At 39.2% G+C, this 14,513-nt stretch overlaps 1 protein-coding gene across 1 annotated transcript in view; it reads left to right on the top strand.

The window, feature by feature from the left end:
- The window catches only part of SRPK3 (SRSF protein kinase 3), a 35,463-nt gene that overhangs the window by 700 nt on the left and 20,250 nt on the right, over nucleotides 1–14,513 (top strand). Inside the window, 7 exon segments of the mRNA XM_026711282.2 lie at nucleotides 2,753–2,889; nucleotides 3,289–3,397; nucleotides 6,241–6,328; nucleotides 8,951–9,038; nucleotides 10,508–10,614; nucleotides 11,254–11,419; nucleotides 14,022–14,047. Coding sequence (XP_026567067.1) covers nucleotides 2,753–2,889; nucleotides 3,289–3,397; nucleotides 6,241–6,328; nucleotides 8,951–9,038; nucleotides 10,508–10,614; nucleotides 11,254–11,419; nucleotides 14,022–14,047 — 721 coding nt within the window.

Below are 14,513 nucleotides of genomic sequence, written 5' to 3'. Positions count from 1 at the left end.
ACGGTTGCAGAAGAAGATGCCCAGGGCTGGTTCACAAGTGTAAATTCGTTGTTAGGTGTTTATATACAGGAACATCGTCATTCATCATCATTTCCCCACTGCCTTAAACACAGATGATGTAAAGCAGGGTTTTATGCAGATGAGAATTTTAGAAAAGTGTTGGTTCCCCCCCCCCCAGAAATGTTTTTCACCATATAATATATATCTCTTAATGTATATGTAAATAGAGACAATGCACACCAATGAATTCATGAAATTAGCCCCAATACTAGGTTATTAGGGCTGAAAAAATGAAACAGGGGGTATAGATTTTGTTAAGTGGGTCTAAGTCTCTTACAACAATAACTGCTGTAACTTTTTTTTGTATACTTTTGAGCTTTTCTACGCAGTATTGCTTCATTGATGCATGAACTAGTCAGAAAGGATGCTTTTTAAGGTGATTCACAATTGTAGCAACACGGGGAGTCTGTAGGGTTCAAGTCTCAAATTGGCAATCTCAGTTCTCCTCTCCCAGAAGCCCTTTGGGTCTATACATCCCAACTCTGCCTCCTGCCTTGGTTTAGTGGCTTCATAATGACTGCTGCCACAACCTAGCTTCTGTGGGGCACCTCTCCTGTCTTCTCCTAAACCTGGTATGTGAGAGAAATAGGGCTCCTACAATTTATTTGTTTTCCTGGAAAATTAAAGGAGAGGGGTGGGGAGAAATAAACAAATTATGTATATCAGCTTCTGCTCTTATAGCATTGAGACACATAACTTGAGAAGTCAGCCTTTCCTTCTTTGTGTGTAGGTAGGCCAATTTCACAAGTGATAAGCAAAATGAAACTTCATTAAAAATGAGGAAATGAAAAAAGTATATAAAAGTTTATTTAAAATTTGTTAAGTATTAGCATGCAAAGCATTCAGAACTTGAAGAGGTAAAAATGTCATTCAAATCACATACAGCATTCTAATAGAACCTCAAATAGAAAGCCATAAAGGAAAATATAAGACTTAAAAGTAGATTACAAAATGATGCTGCCTACTCCTAATCTGAAAAGCTGCTGTACAGAAATTTCAAGTAGCAGAAAACATATGCAGAGCTAGTACAGAGAAAATAAATACCAGACACAAAATGTTATGTTTAAATATATACACATGTATCAGAGCAAAAGAAATCCCTTTCTGCCTAGACTTGTTTACCTTTTCCCTAGAGATAAATGGATTTGTGAAGCAGCAGCCTTCTGCTTGCTTCCCAGGAGATTTTCTAGCTTGTAGATAAGGCTAGCTTTTAATCAGGGTTTAGGATGTGAAGATGATGCTACTTCCTTCCTTTACCTTATCCCTGTATCTTACTTCTTGCTTGCCTCCGCTCTCCTGAGGAATTACTTGCAATTTAAAAAGAGAAGTTTTTCAAGTGGAGAGGGAAGAATTTTGGAGAGTCCTCTTATTGTTAGGTGCTAAAGCAAGCCCCTCTCCTCACAGAGAGCCTGCTTGAGACAAGGAGATGTGTAACTGGGTTAGTCTATTTAGCAAAACCAGCAGTGTCTTGTGTCACCTTACAAATTAGGTGATGGAAATAGATACTTGGCCCACCAACCTTAATTTCAGTAATAAGTAGGTTAATCTTCAAGGTGCGGTAGGGACCCTTCCTTGCTTTTTCTGTGTGAATTGTACCATTTACCATGCCAACTTCAGTTCTGTACAGAATAATGAGAAGCTCTGCCACAACATGTCCATGACAGCTAAGGTTGGGGTGTTTTTTTTTTCAATCGAAGAGCATTGTTCTTGGAATCCACACTTACCACCACCTCAGTGGCCGCAAGAGACATGGGGTTGGTTCCTTTCTCTTGCGTGTCCCATCCTCCCCACTCTAAATTCCATTTCCATCCTGGGTGGCAGCTGCTGGAAGCTGCTAGGTTATTTTTAATGCCTCGTCCATCTCTTGTCTCTGTGCACATTTGGGCTCTAACGGAGAGAGGAAGTTTCTGAGCTCACAAGGTATTAATGCCTCTTTTACTAATGGAGGGAGCATGTGGGACAGATAAAGTGCCAGCCACTAGCCAGATCTGCTTTGATAGAGACTGTCTCGAGGCCTCTCATTTGTGCCAGAATTGGCAGCTCCCTCACAAATCTAGAAGTTTTCCTCTGGGGAATATTATCTTTTCCCCGGGGAAGACATCAGAGAGGGAGAAAGCTTCCTTTCCTTGGTCAGGAGCTGAAAATCCACAGGAGTAGCTGAGTTATTCATTCTCTTGCTGCCAATTAATTCCCCTTTTGAGTTGGCTGCGGTGAATCTCTCCCCAACTGTCAAGATGGGAAAAACAGCACAGATTGAAATAGAAGGCAATAGGTACGTACAGAGAAGTGGACAATTGGAATTATTTGATAGCCTTAACAGAGTAATGGCAACAAGATGTTAGTGCTCACCCCACTCTTGGAGGGACTGAAATCTAAAGGAATTTGACGAATCGAGAGAAATAGGAAGAATACGAACAAATGAAATTGCACTTACAAAGCTGTTATTCCATAATACAGTCTTCCCGGGCTTGTTAACCATTTAAGCTTGGTATGGTGGTAGAAATAGTCCAAGTAGTCTGGGAACAGTTGGCTGTAGTAATTTATGTGAGCAGTTGGCGGCTTTCAATTAGAAGTAGACAAGGAATGTTTCTCAGCTGTTTGTGAAAAAAATAACTTTGAAATTTGGAGTGCCTTCTGATGGCTCTTTTTTTGCCTATATCTGCCTTCTCCCCCTCAATTTCTTCATTATTAGGCCGCTTAGTCCCTCCTGCGCGGATGACCCTGCCTGCCCGCCTTCTGTGCCCCCCCTGCCTCTTCCTGCTGCAGTTGGAGGCGGGCTCTTGGGATCTGATGACGAGGAGCAAGAGGACCCCCGAGATTACTGCCGAGGTATCTAAGTAATGCAGGGAATGGCCTGGGGTTTCTTAAGTGAAGAGGAGTTTCTCTCTCTCTCTCTCCCCCCCACCCCGCCTTCCCTCCCTGTGTGTGTGTTTGTGTGTGTTGCTGGCAGCATCATTTTGAGTCCTGGATGCCGTTTACAGATAACTGTTTGGCTCTCCTTTGCTGGAACAAGATGCTAATTTAGAAGCTGTTTTTATCTGATCTTTTGGGGCTTTCACTTTTATGTTCCTGGGGAATAACAACAAATGAAATGTATGAGCATTTTTTTTAAGCATAAGATGGAACCTGAAACTAATCAGGAAGGCAATTTGTGTGACTATATGTAGTTGCCTCATATACTGAGATATGTCAGCTAATATATTAACCGGCCTCTTTGCTCTATATTAGGTGGATATTACCCAGTAAAGATTGGGGACCTCTTCAATGGGCGCTATCATGTAGTACGGAAACTTGGATGGGGGCACTTTTCGACGGTCTGGCTTTGTTGGGACATTCAGTAAGTACAGCAGTGAATGACACACTTATTTTTTTCCTATATTAAATATACAAAGAATGTCCCTGAAAAAGAGAAATACATATTCATTTTAAAAGTGATCAGGTTGCCATGTATTGCCAAGCTAGATGGTAGTGTCTGGTGGGCTTGGTTAATATGAAAATGAGATTGGATCTTGTTTGGACTTAGATGGGAAACTGCTAAGAGTTATAGACTAGGCTGGACAGTTGAAAAGAACATCCCAGAAGAAAGGAATGGTTAAGTCCTATATGTCCAAGGAATATACACGGATATGTCCATGAAGTCTTCAGGAGCTCAGTTCAAGGAAACAAATTTATAAGGAGAGTTAAAAAGGAAGAGAACTAGAAGTACATAAATGTTTTTTATGTCCTGTCTAAATCCAGAGTAAGAAACAGGAAAAGTGTATCCTTCCTTTGCGATGTGAAGTAGCATCTTGTCACAGGGATAGATTTTTTGGGGGGGGGGTATTTGTATGCTTTTGAAACTTTAAAAAACAAGATTAAATATTAAAACTAATATAAAATAAGAAAAAGAAAGGAAAAGCAAACAATCCCAAAAACTTGAAGAAAAATAGAAAAAAAGATAAAATATTTGAACTAGTGGCTTTTAATGTTCTTTACAGCAGTTATAAGTACAATTATATAACTTCTCTTTTTAAAGTGGTATCATAATACTCTTCTTTCTACAATCTTCCCACCTAATCATCAAAGCTGTAAATAACAAATAATTGTAAAAGTTCATTTTTCCCCATTTTAATGCAAAAGGTACAGTCCAGTTTCCAGTCACCAATAAATGTGCATGGTGCCTTTTCTCTAATCAAATTAGTTCAGCCATCTCAGCAAAATCTGTCGATTTCACCAACCATTCCTCCATAGCAGATCTTTCCATCTCTGTATATAATAATCTTACCACAGTACTCATATATTGAAATAATCTTCAGGGCTTTTGCCTGTTTATCATTATTTCTAAAAGGAAAAGTTCTGGTTTTAGCTGCACATTAATTTTTAATTTTATCTTTATCAAAATATATATTTGAATGATCTTTAAAGCTTTTGTACATATCTGCCAAGCATGATAAAATATCCCTCATATTTCCAACATACATTTGAAGTACTTTTATACATTATAGGTAATTTCTCTGGTGTCACACATCATTTTATTTTTTAAAAAATCTCATAACTAAATTTCAGCCCTTTTGACCATTAGTCCATTTGTATATTATAACCAGAATTCTTAGCCCACTGTATTATACATTCTTCAACCGATACCTCCTGTTTCAAATTTCAACAAAAGTTTGTACATTTTAGCAATTACACGTTCATTATCAGTGCATATTTGTACTTCAAATTGTTGCATGCTTTGCTCTATACCATAAATCTTTTTATCCATTGTGAATCTTTTTGGTAACTGTAAATGGGGAAAACATTGACAACTATATCCTTCTGCTATTAATTTCTCACTGACTTAATTTTAAATTCCCCTTGATGGTTTTCTAATAATTCCCAATATATCAACCATTTGTCCTTGTCTGCCATTTCTCTTCTATGATAAGCTTCTTGAGTTAGGAGCCATAAGAGTGTTTTTGGCCACAATCAAATGTTTAATTCCATATTCTCAATATGGCATGTCTTGAGTTTTAAAATCCACATTAACATTTTTGTACCATATGTATTCATGCTGTTCAGATTGTGATCTTCTGACTCTAAATGTATCATGTTTCTCAGCCACATCCATTCTTTCATCAAGATCAAACAATAAGCAGCAAAATACAATTTCAAATCCAGTAAATGCAGTCCTCCTCTTCCCATAGCACCTTATATTTAACTTGTTTTTCCCTATTACCATGTGCATTTATATATATCATTTTGTCACTGTATAAATGCACCATCAGTTGCAAAACAGATATTGTCTAAAACAAAGACAACATTCTTGGCAAAACATTATGAGAGATTATTCTTAACTTTGACAATTCTAATTTCTCCCATCTTAAGATGACCTTAATTTCATCCTATGTCAAAATTATTTTGAAATAACGTATAATTTGTCATAGTAATTCTGAAGTATTTTACTTTTTTTCTCAGTTTTAAAACCAATTTTCTCCATCATTTTTATTAGCTCTTCTAATTTCATATTTTTATTAACACCTTTGTCTTTATTAATCTTAAAACTGGATTTGATTACTCACCAAAGAGCCAACACCTCCTGGTCTGAGGCAAAATTTTAAGAATACCAAATATGGAGAAATGGGCTATTTTTGATCACCTTCTGATTGAAATGCAAAAGGCTAGCTAAATTCAAAATATGTCCTGGAGGATACGGCAAAGGTAGCTCAAGTGCACTTAGTCAAAGAACCACTCTATTTTTGCCTAATTAAACAAATTGTCTCTGTGGTTTTAATCCTTGTACACTGCCCAGGATCACTTTGGGGATAGGGGCAACCTTATAATTGTTGAATGAATGAATCCCTAGGGCTTTGTGGAGATTCTCAGTCATCCAGGTCATAGTTGTGTCAAAGGTGCTTTTTTCTTCAAAAGGCAGCTTTTCAAGGGAGGAGGAGGAGGTAGTTAGAAGCAAAACATTTTCTTCTTCCTTCTCCTCAAGGAAAAAAACAATCCAGTTGCCTTTTGAAGAAAAAAAGCACTTTTGAGATCCCTAAAGCTTTGTTTTGCTTCCTGTGAACTCCATTCTTTTAAAATGTATAACACCTTTGTTTTCTTAACAGCAGGTTTGAAGATAATGCTGAGACTTTCAAGTGGGAGATAATGTCTTGAAATGAAGGAAGCCAGGACTAACTAACCCTGTCCTTTCTCCTCCCATCACTCCAGGCGGAAGCGCTTTGTGGCTCTCAAAGTGGTGAAAAGTGCTGTACATTATACAGAAACGGCTGTGGATGAAATCAAGCTACTGAAATGTGTAAGTTTGATGCTTCTCTGACCGCTCCAATTCTGAGTGAACTATTATTCCTCATGAATAGTTAACATACTTAAGCCTTTTAAAACATGAAGTAATAAAGTCCAGGAATTGTTGGAAAACATGTTATTTGGCTATTCTGACCTTCCCCAATGGTTCTTGATAGTTGTACATTTTGGAAGGAAAACATTCACTATTATACACATTCAAGAAATGAGTTATGGCAATGAACATTATTTTCTGGGCCTATACTCTCATGAGCCTTAATTCAGACTATTAATTAGGATAATGCTTCTTTAAAACATTTGTTTTACAATATCCTGTATTTACTAAGTTTTGGGAGAAAATAGTGGACTATATAAAGATGACTGCAGCAAAAGCTAAATTTTAAAGGATAATTGTTCTATATTAACATTCTTGAAACCCTGCAAACCGATTGGTCCACACGGACCCTAACCCAATTGGCTGACTAACCGGCCATGATTGGGTCTCAACGAATCACCCACGATTGGCCAAACCGATCGCGGGGAATTCGAATGCCCGTCATTGGCCGGCGAGCTGCAAAGAGCCCTATATGAAGGGCTGCTGCGGCTCCAAGGTTTTTGTACTGATCTAAACACAAGAAAGAGCTGAATGTTCACCGTTGGTCTCGCGTCTTCCTGAGAACCGATCTACCCGATCTAACAATAATATTCTCTTGAATTATGTAAAGACTGGAAAACATAATTCTCTCTCCTTACTGTTGCCAAAAGACCGATATTACAGCATTGGAAAGATAAATGTGTGGCTCCTTTTACTCAGTGGATTGAAGATCTGATTACACTGGCCACCTATGAGCAGATTGTCTATGAACGTAGACTTTGTAGGGATAAATATAATGAGATAGGGAACTCCCTTATACAAAATACAGTAAAAATGATAGTTATATAAGTTTATCCAAAATAAATATATACACACTTGAATAATATTTACAAAGTTAAGTGCATATAGAACTGTAACTGTTAACGTATAATGGTATACTTTGTTTCTTTTTTTTCTGTTTTACTTCTTTTAAAACTTTTTGAGAATGCATAGATTTTATTGTAATTTTCTTTATATTTTGTTCCTTTTCTATCATTAATAAAATATTGTTAATAATGATTATTAGTCATTAATACTCCCAATCTCCCTGCAGTAAGTTATGTGAAAATTTGCTTCCTCATTTTGCCTAATATAAAGAAATCCCTTCTATCGCTGTTTTAAAAGAATTGGTTTTTTGCTGTTAGTGAGAATCATCCTTTGGGATTGGAGATGGGCAATAAACAAGGATCAGATACTTTGATAATGTTTTTCATCCTCTTAGTACACTGAACTACATTGGATTTTTCTGAAGTCAGAAGTTGGTTGCTAGCCCTCTCCTTTTGGATCATTTCATTAGAACAACAAAAAGATAAGGAATAGAACACATAAAAAGTGATTGGAAATAATTCTCAATTTATGACCTCAGTAATAGTAGGGACCAGAAAATTCTTCATCAAGTATTGTGATTATGAACTGAGGCTTTATGTGACCACATCTGATTTCTTATTTCTATGGTCATTAAGTGAATCCCTGGTGGTTAAGTTAGATGTCCCATGACCACAACTTGCAACCTTCCTTGCCAGCAACCTCATTGACTTTTCTTGTCAGAAGACAGCTAGGAAGGTTGCAAATGGCAATCATGTAACCATGGAATTCTGCAACTGATATAAATGCATGATGGTTTTCCAAGTACCTGAATCACAACCAGAGATGCTGTGAGGGCAATACTTGTGAAGACCTTTGATGGAATGTGCACCTGGAGAAGCAGTGGGAGAGAGTTATGGCAATACAGAGCTTTACCAGAGATAGAGCCAGATTAAGAGAGTATACAATACTGAGCTGTATTGGGGTTGAGAGGACAGTGGTTTAGGTAGCCACATTGTAGAATCTCTCAGGATATAACTAGTGGTTAATGGGTCATAGCTTTAGTTCGGCAAGATTCTGACCATTAGATGTAAGTAAAATAAAGAATTGGATTGGATTTCACTGTGTTGCCTCTGGGCTTGGGCCTGATGGCACCAGTCGTAAATCACTTTTCTGAGTGCCTTTGTAACTTTGAACAAGCGCTAAACAAATGGTTGTAAATTGAAGGCTACCTGCACTACGACCCAAACGTATTTTTATTCCACAGGTTTATTTCAGTGCCAATCTACAAAACAGATTCTAAAACAACTAAGTAGCATTGAAATAGATTAATACCAGATGGGAGTCCATCATGTAACCAAAAGGTTAAAAAAACAAGTCTCCAATGTTTCCAAGAAACATTTTTGGGGAATATCAGGAATCACCTTTAAGGATATTTTTAGCCATTACTACAAATTCAGGCTGAATCATCTAGGTTTGTTAGATGTGCCCCCTGGCAGGGAGAACCACGGGAACACTTGGATCTAGAAAAAAATTCTGGTTTACCTTTCTGTGTCAATGTAGCCACTTGGCCTTTGTTTCCCCAGAACTATATTTAAACTATCTTTATGGAGAGGGTTGTTCGGGCATAGAAGTTTCTAGTTGCTGATCCATATCTAGAATGCGTACCCATTTTTACCTGGTACCTCTCCCTTCTTCCAGGTGCGAGATTCTGATCCTAATGATCCAAAACGGGAGAATATTGTCCAACTGATTGATGATTTCAAGATCTCAGGGATCAATGGTGTCCGTATCCTTTCTTAAAAGGTCCACAAACTGTTTCCGCTCAAATAATAGATTCTGCTTTTTTCCTCCAAGGTGCTTGAGCTTTGGCTGTAAAACCAGTTTCTGTTACATTTTTGGTGAAAATGTCTGCAGGAAAAATAGAAATTGTTCCAAACCTGTTTTGTATATAGAAATCGGTATGCTGAGTGACAGCTAACCTTGGGGCGTTTTCTCACTAACATCCAAGATAGGATATACCTATCTACCTACCTACCTATCTATCTATAGCTATATATCTGACAGAGCAATCGATTTTTTTTGTCTACCTCCCATTCCCTAGAGTGAAATAATAAAGGACCGAGATTTTTAGCTGCATCAGATCTTTGTGGTAAGCATAAATGGCTGCAGCCCCTTTTAAACAGTAGGTGAATACAACAAATGTTGCTGGGCTATAGGAATATTAGGTCCCTCTTGTAAAGCAATTGTCCTTTTGTTTAGTTAGCACATCCACGTTTTGTTTATTGGGGCAATCCAATTTCAAAGAAGTCGTGTTATCACAGGGAAATATTTGGGGAAATATTTCTGGGTTGCTGTGCTTTGTGCTTTTCCATTCTATCACCAGCTTCCTGCTTGGCTTCTTAATAAACAAATGCACACCTACACATGTTTTCTTTATCTAATAATGACCAAGAAGACTCCCAATTGTCTGCAATAATTATTTGCTATGTGGATAAAAATAACTTCCTACTGATCCCGAATTCACCAACTCCTTATAATAAAATCAAAGCTAAAAAGGAACAAATGGCCAATAAGTTTTCCCCCAAATGGCTGTTCTGCCAAATGTTAACTTTTGAAAGAAGATCTCAGGTGAGATCTTCTTTTTGAGTCATCTCAAAAATTGCTTGGTTTTTGTGTTATTTATTTTATTTTATTTATTTATTTTTGTCAATTGCTTACAATAGGTATAAGTAAAAACATAGTTATGAATACATGGATACATATAAGAAAAATAAAAATAAAAGAAACAATAGGACAGGGACGGTAGGCACGTTGGTGAGCTTATGCACGCCCCCTACAGACCTCTTAGGAAAAGGGTGAGGTCAATAGTAGACAGTCTAAGGTTAAAGGTTTTGGGATTTGGGGAAGAAACCATAGAGTCAGGTAGAGTATTCCAGACGTTGACCACTCTGTTGCTGAAGTCGTATTTCCTGCAATCAAGTTTGTTGCGATTAACCTTGAGTTTGTATCTATTGTTTGCTCTTGTGTTGTTACGGTTGAGTTGCGTTATCTAGGAGACCACAGCTGGATGCCTCCAAATTCTGTTTTACACCAGCTTTCTTTCTCTGCCTTTGTTCTGTATCTGATTTTAAGTTATTTTATAAATTCTTTGTATGTACTGTAAGGAAAGGAGGGATCTATTTACTGGTGCTTTTTTAAACAACCAGATTTTTCATTCTGATGCCTGTTTTATCTCCTTGACTTGAATTTCACCAGATGTTTGCATGGTCCTTGAGGTTTTAGGACACCAGCTGTTAAAGTGGATTATCAAATCCAACTACCAAGGACTTCCCATACCTTGTGTCAAGAGCATCTTATGCCAGGTAAAGGTGGATTCCTTTGCAAACTTTTTTGGGGAGGTGTTGTTAGTTTTTATAGTCAGGATCATTCCTGACTGCTTTATTATGCCAAGCAGATGGGCTTAATTTGAACACCTGTTTTTCTGGGACTTGAGTACAGGTAGTCCTCGACTTACAACAGTTCATTTAGTGACCATTCAAAATTACAATGGCACTGGGGAAAAAAAGATTTATGACTGTTTTTCATACTTACAACCATTGCAGATCCCTGTGGTCACATGATCAGAATTTGGATGCTTGACAACTGGTTTATACTGTATTTACTGTATGCCAGTTGCAGTATTCCAGGGTCATGCGATCAGTTTTTGCAACCTTCTGACCGGCAGAATCAATGGAGAAGCACCAGATTCATTTAACAACTGTGTTACTAACTTAACAATTGCAATGATTCACTTAAGAATTGTGGCAAGAAAGGTCATAAAATGGGGCAAATGACAAATATCTCACTTAAAAACATAAATTTGGGGCTCAGTTGGGGGTGTAAGTCAAAAACTACCTGCCCTGCTATAGTTGTTAATAGGATCAAGACTTCAGGACCTCACAGCCTCTTGGCCTGAATCGCAAAGAGGTTCTTAACCTTGGCACAATTGCTTCCATTTTCAGGTGCTGCAGGGCCTTGATTACCTCCACACAAAGTGCAAAATAATCCATACAGACATCAAGCCAGAGAATATCCTGCTGTGTGTAGATGAGAGTTACATACGACGGCTGGCAGCTGAAGCCACTCTCTGGCAGCAGACTGGGGGCCCTCCTCCCTCGGGTTCTGCAGGTAAGTAATCCCATCCTATTTGTAAGCAAGGGGGTTGAATGCTGGTGTCCTTTCTCCCAAGAATGATGCGAAAGGGGCACGATAGAAGTTGAGTGGTGGGGGGGACAGAATTTTCCTCTAGCAAACGGAGACCTTCATTAGGTTAATGCAAACATAATTGAGGGAGCAACAGCAACATTCTTAAATGCCAAAGTGTTCAACATTCATTGCATCCAAAAGTACTAGGCAGTGGCAATGAAAGGCACAAGCTTTGCTGGTCTGTGACCGTAATAAAAATGGATTGATTGATTGATTGATTAAAAAAAAGACACAAGCCATAGGGACCATATTTATGTTCTAATGAATGGAACAGAAATGTTTTCAGAAGGGCAGGAACAGAAACCAAATCACTCCAAAGAGCCATGGTAGTGCAGTGGTTAGAATGCAGTACTGCAGGCTACTTCTGCTGACTGCCAGCTGCCTGCAGTTTGGCAGTTCGAATCTTACCACGCTCAAGGTTCACTCAGCCTTCCATCCTTCCAAGGCTGGTAAAATGAGGACCCAGATTGTTGGGGGCAATAGGCTGACTCTGTAGACCGCTTAGAGAGGGCTGTAAAAGCACTGTGAAGCGGTATATAACTCTAAATGCTAATGCTAATACAGCGATAACTAGAAAACTGCAACTTCATCCCAAAAGAATCCATGACGGAGCTTAAATGCACAGAGTAAAACAAAAAAGAAAATCTGTTTGATAAAAGTAAGCTTGGTAATGAAAGTGAGCAAGTTGAACTTTTTAAAGTGGATTCCCTAGGTTGCCGTTGGTTTTGGGTTTTTTTTAACATGCTTGCTCATTTCCTTGGCAAACCAAAAGCCCATTTAGCAGCTGTCAAAGAGAGTGATTTGGCCCTGGGGATTCCATGTAATGATCAGAAGCCTTCAATTCATTAGGAGAATGGGCTTCCTCATTAGCAAGTGGTAGGCTGGCTTAATCAACGTGGAGGAGGAAGAAGAAAAGTTAAGATTAGCCATCTTTCCTCCGTTCACGGATAGAGCAAAGCAGGTTTCCCTGCCACTGTCAGAATTCAAGGATACTTCTCATTCTAATTTGGTGTGTGTGTGTGTGGGGGGGTCTGGGATAGTCAGTATAAGAGTGCCTTTCCCAACTGGATGCCTTCTAGGAGACTTACTACTATTATGCATGGTTTTGTTATCCGTCATCTTTCTGGGAACTCCACGCAACATACAGGAGAGTCTCACCTCATTTTATCCCCTCTGCCACAAATGGGCAACATAGGATGGATAGAAAGGCAGCGAGTGACTGGCTTCTAGTTAACCAGCCAACCAAATGGTTGAGTGGCTGAATTAGAACTGGATTCTTGGTCCCAATCTGACCCTTAAAGTGGCCAAACTAGCTCTCTGCAGATTAAAGGTTTTGGTCCCAACACTTCTGGAAAATATCAGGTTAGTATAAAAGGCCTTAACAACTAAGGTAGGGGCTGCTCCCTTTTGCCCGCTCCCCTCTGAGCCTCCATAACCATATTCGCAAAATTTAGCCATATGAGTGCTTTTGCTCATCCTTTATCAAATAATCTGAAAATGGGGGTGCTGTGTTTGTTTGTTTTTAATGAAGTGCATACACTCTTTGCAGAGTTCATTCCTGCTCCTTTCAGTGCTGTTCTGTGTCACTGCCACATCCCGTCAACATTCCTTTATTTCTTTTAAGGTGAATTCCTTCCTACTCACAGAACAATTGTTTGCCTTTGGAAGAAGAGAAATTAATGGAGAGGTGTGTCTCCAAATTAAAGCATAGGCCGTGATAGCCTTGTACCCAAACAAACCTAAAATAAGACATTTCAATTCTACCTTTGGCTTCCCTTCCCAAATGCCACTTCAACAAAACAATAGCTCTGCACCTTAGGCCTTCAATTGAAATAGATGGCCATTTTTCTATTATTTTTTTTGTACCCGGTTCTCTTTCCGTTCATCATTGGGAGTGATGAAACACTAGGTATGCGTCATGAAATCTTTTTCCAACAATCATTGGGAATCTTATTACCTTCCTCCCTCTCCAGCTCTGGCTCCAGAAATCACACCATAAGTGTTGTCCAAGTACCCCCTAAGCCTGAGGCCTAGGAACCTGGCCTATTTTTAGATTAAAAGCTAAGAACCTGGACTAAGAAGCCCAGCGGGGGTGGGGGAAACTAGACACTGGATATGGCTCCTAGGGATCACGGTTACTGGACATATGTACAGTTGAGATCTGGTAGCAAATCCAGGAGTCTGTCATTGGCCAGGCTCAAATTCCATTTAGAACTTTCAGACGGGAGTTCTGTATTCAAAATGGCCATAAGAATAGAACTGAGGGCTAAAGTGATGAGGGAAACCAGATTCTGCCTCTCCCTGGTTTTATAACATTAATCCTAGCCTTAGGGCGGAATGATCCTAATGGTGTGGGAGACTCTGGCCTTCCACATCCTCATTCTCCTCATCCTCCTTTGCAGCATTACTGTACTGATTTGATGTTTATTTGCTTTGGATTTCCTGGCTGATTCTGGGAATCATTTCTGTCTCTTTCTCTCTCCCCCTTTCCTCGCCTCACTCCACCTGTGCATCTCTCCCTCAGTCAGCTCTGCACCCCAGGAAAGCCTGGTAAGTCCCCCACCCCGTCCAGGGCTGTGATGGGGGGAAGGAATGATGTTTTAGAGTGCCTGCTTTGGATCTCACTTGCTCTGTGAAACTCATGGACTGTTGATACCCACAATCTCCATTGCCCTTGTGTGGATGGCCCCTCTGTGTTTGGCAAGCTGCATCTATAATTTGTCAGTGTTACCATGGGCACATTTTGCATATAGTGAGATGATGTTTGCAGTCTTTGTTAGCTCCAGGAAAGGTTGTATGCTTTAGCCAGTTTGGCAGTCAAAGGAAAGAAGGAGGGGAAATATACTAGGTTGGACCATTGCCATCTAGGCTAGTTTTCTCTGGTTTGTGGCTGCAGTCTCCTAGCACAGAGACTCCTTATCACCCATGTAACAGGATACACCTCCAGTTATTTCTCTCTGTGTTCAAGGAGAGCTAAGAGCTCATCCCCTTAGGCCAGGGATATCCCAAGAAACAT

Source organism: Pseudonaja textilis, chromosome 2 (genome assembly GCF_049901715.1).
Source record: "Pseudonaja textilis isolate UNSWEBS1 chromosome 2, rPseTex1.2, whole genome shotgun sequence".
Classification (NCBI taxonomy): domain Eukaryota; kingdom Metazoa; phylum Chordata; class Lepidosauria; order Squamata; family Elapidae; genus Pseudonaja; species Pseudonaja textilis.
Note: the sequence above shows the minus strand (reverse complement) of the source record. Positions and strands in the feature narration are given on the sequence as shown.